Source organism: Triticum aestivum, chromosome 3B (genome assembly GCF_018294505.1).
Source record: "Triticum aestivum cultivar Chinese Spring chromosome 3B, IWGSC CS RefSeq v2.1, whole genome shotgun sequence".
Taxonomy (NCBI): Eukaryota; Viridiplantae; Streptophyta; class Magnoliopsida; order Poales; family Poaceae; genus Triticum; species Triticum aestivum.
In genome coordinates, this window is record NC_057801.1 from 720,452,490 (window position 1) to 720,456,163 (window position 3,674).

Below are 3,674 nucleotides of genomic sequence, written 5' to 3' on the forward strand. Positions count from 1 at the left end.
TTGCCCATAAAAAAAACCGTCTTTAAAAGACATACCAGGAAACAAACTTTTACCCTTATTAATCGGGACGTCGTAAGGGCATGGCCAATGTATAGCCCTAGGGTGATGTCTCGCATGCAATGTAGGATCGGATGTCAGAAAAAGTAGATTCAGATGGGGAAGCAGGATCCTCGGCAGGAGGCGGAGGCTCGAAGAGAAAAAATGTGGTTCGGTGTAAAAAACTGAAAAAGTTGAAATGGAGTAAAGATGCATGTGTACTAGAGTCTTTATTTTCTAAAAGAAAATTGACAAAGTCTTTATTTTCTATTCTTTAATGAGACTCACTAGTGATAACTTGCATTGAGAAAAAATCGATGTAGATTTCGAGACGGACGCTTCCCTCGTCTAAAAGGGAAGAAAGAAAAGGGAAGCGCGTCGCTGGCCCACCACCCAGTATTGACCCCGCTCGTGCAGTCCAGCTCGGGTAGTCCGCCATTGGTCAAGCCCCCTTCCTTTCTCCCCTCTTCCTCCGTCTCCCCCGCCTCGTCTCCGCCCGCCGCTCGCCGCCGCACAACCTCCTACTATTGGGTCGGCCCTCCTACCCCCACGGCATCCAGCTCGCGCTGCGCCGGGGTTGACCGGGCCGGCGTGAGACTCGCCCGACTGGCACCGAAGATGAACGCGCGTCAGACTGCGCAGGTGAATCAGGTCGTCGGCGCCGTCGGGATGCCGCCGCCGCAAAGCCAGACGCAGGACGCGTGGGTCGATTCCCAGTTCGTGATGATGCGCGGCAACGCCCGAGAAAAGATGTAAGCGTTCAGTGCTCTTATCTGCTCCAATTGTAAATAATCGATATTCATACTCCAGGAAAGGGGTTGGAATTGAATTCTCTAAACAATAGGTTCCATCAGGCATCATGCTTACTGGTACCACGTTGTTTCATTCACAAAATTATAAGCAAAGCCGATCATAGATATAGTGCTGTTCGAAATTAATGGCTTCCCTTGAAGTTTAGAAGGACTTTGCATACACATTTGGCAACTTTGGGGGTGCGTTTAGATCCTCTGTTCAGTTCCGAGGGTTATTTAGGCTATAAGGCTGATGATGCCTGATGGTCTGAGTTTGATATGAAAGTAAGGAGGGTAGTTCTTTATTTAATTTCATTATATATACTTGTTATTGAATTGGCAGATTCGAGTATATAGGAAGGAAGCCAAGCTCGGCTGATTGGCGGAGGAGGTTACCGCACCTCGCGAGGAGGCTTGAGGAAATCTTGTTCAGAAAATACCCAAGCAAGGTGTTGACCCCTTTCCTTCTTATTTTGTAGCTTTGGCTTTCGAGCAATCAAGTCCATTTCCGAGCAAAATTAAATATCACCGTTTCATCATTTTAATATATACTCAGAGGGAGTACTACAATATGATGAAGGGACAAATTGAGCCGCACTTGCAGTTTGCTATCAAGGAGTTGAGTGCTCAGAACCAACAACGACAACGGAACCAACAATTGTCAAGACAGATAGCATCTTCCCCTGGCTATGGGACGATGATTCTGACACCTGGTATCACGCAAGGCGCAAGTGAAACTTCTAGAATGTCTTATGTGACAGGCAATATTGGCCCTTCGTCGTCTGGTGCAGACATGGTTCCTCTGAACGCCAACATGGGTACCTTGCTGCCAGGCGCAGATAGTTTTACTGAACTTGTGCTTATTTCCTTCAGGCCGTGTACCATATTTTGAAATTCTTCTGTACCATGCTGTAGAAACTTCTAGCCTTGAAATCCAATAGCCAGCAACATATTGGACAAAATTGAACAGATGTGTTAACACCTAACAAACCACCTTTCTGGGAGTCTAGCTTTTGTGTTCGGAAAAGACCATCCACTAAGTAGCTATTGTATGACTAAAAAGCTGCAAGTGAAATGTTAACCTGAAAGATCCATTATCAGAATTTAACACTAATTATCTTCCTTCGGATGCTTAGCTTCCATTTTTTTCCCCATTATCAATTAGAAATGGGATGTCACACTGTTGAGTCTCAGTATTTGCCCATATTAATTTATGACATTTCTGAACATGCATATACTTCCTCTGTCTCAAAATGTAAGACGGCTTTTGACAAACGTTTTACATTTTGAGATAGAGAGAGTACTGTTCAGTCTTGGAGCTGTATGCTCTAGTGTATATCACCTTTTTTTTTCCTAGTTTCCCCTTTTGGACTATGTTTCCATTTACTAACTTGGTTTGCATTGCTTTCTTTCCAGGGCAAGCTCCTAATCAGCATGTAAACACACTGCTTTCTCTGGGGATGAACTCTACACACCATGATCGCCCAAGAGCATGCAACAACAACCTTGTGATAGACACAGTGGACACACCTGCAACCAACAGACTCTTGGTAAGAATTGTGCACTGTACTTTCACAAACATCATGTATAGTAATATCAGCTCTCCAAGGCTTGCTTACAAACTGCAACTCATGGTGATGCAGGAATCCCATGCACCTCTGAAGGAGGTCCGAAAGGAACCAAAGTTTAGCTGCCCAGTCTGCATGAATGAGCTGGTTGATGCGTCATCCACCATCTGTGGCCATATCTTCTGCCAGAAGTGCATCCAGGCCTCCATCCAGGCTCAGAGCAAGTGTCCAACCTGCCGTAGGACGCTAACCATGAACAGTTTCCACCGCGTCTACCTCCCGACGATGGACTGACCTGATCCACCCTGTTTTATCTTCTCTTTTACCCCCGGGTGCTGCAAATCAGATGGTAACATTTCAGAAGGAGGTTTGATTAAGGATGGCATTAACAGGGATATGGACGTCATTTGCTTTTCTTTAAAGTCTTCTTAAGGCATTTGTATTATTTACCTGTATAAGATATATTTGCTTCCGCTGTGAGTTGTATCTTGGTCGCAAGACCCTTGTGTTGTATCCATATGTTAAATTTGACTCTTCAGAGTTGTTGCATATATATGTTGTTGTGGATCTGTTATGGAATTGTGTTGTGATATCTACTGCTGCACCCACGTCGTGTGTATGTTGTGATGTGCACATTGTGTGAGGTGGCATCTTCGGGTCAATATTATGCGGATGCTAGCGGAGGTGCTAGATCTGTACAGTGCGGCTCCAAGGGCGCTAAACTTTTGGAGATGCCTTTGCGAGGTCATGTGGTGCAGTTGGTGCCCTGCGAGTCTGCTTGACCTTGTGGTCATTGCCTAGTCCCTCGCTGATAGGAGGAGACGCCTCCTCTAGTTTTTTCTTTTACGGCCATGACCTGAGCCCTTTGGACCTCCTGGAACAAGCTTGTGATTGCTCACGACCGTCTATGACATGCGCCTGACCTTGTTTACATTCCTATTGCATTTATGCTGCAATGGTGGCTTCTCATGAGACTTGAGATGCTCGATGATCGGCGGGCTTCCGGTTCCAACAAGATAGCGTCGGTGGCCTCTTTGCATCCATTGTTTTTCGTTTTGGGGCTTTCTTTGGTTGTGCCCCTGCGGCTTACTTTGTACTAGTTGTTCAGATTGATTGGTGCTTTATCTATAAAGGCGGGCTAATGCCTAATTTCTTGAAGATGGCACCAAGAGGTTGTGGAAACTGCGGATGGGTCGAACATGGTGTAAAGAATACATTTGGGCGAAAAGAAAGCCTCAAGCCTTGGATTTCAGGAGGAAATGAAAGGTAGGAGGTTCGG

At 45.7% G+C, this 3,674-nt stretch overlaps 1 protein-coding gene across 2 annotated transcripts; it reads left to right on the forward strand.

Moving 5' to 3' along the window:
* The first annotated feature begins 428 nt into the window (after window positions 1-428).
* On the forward strand, window positions 429-2,969 carry LOC123071991 (probable histone acetyltransferase HAC-like 1). 2 transcript variants are annotated; one of them, XM_044495568.1, is made up of 5 exons: window positions 429-788; window positions 1,171-1,276; window positions 1,408-1,645; window positions 2,244-2,377; window positions 2,471-2,969. In XM_044495568.1, exons 1-5 carry the CDS (start codon window positions 655-657, stop codon window positions 2,687-2,689), a joined length of 831 nt encoding a protein of 276 aa, XP_044351503.1. In that variant the 5' UTR covers window positions 429-654; the 3' UTR covers window positions 2,690-2,969. The 2 variants fall into 2 exon arrangements, with proteins under 2 accessions (XP_044351503.1, XP_044351502.1); XM_044495567.1 differs by having other exon boundaries at window positions 431-788; window positions 1,384-1,645.
* Window positions 2,970-3,674: the final 705 nt, after the last annotated feature.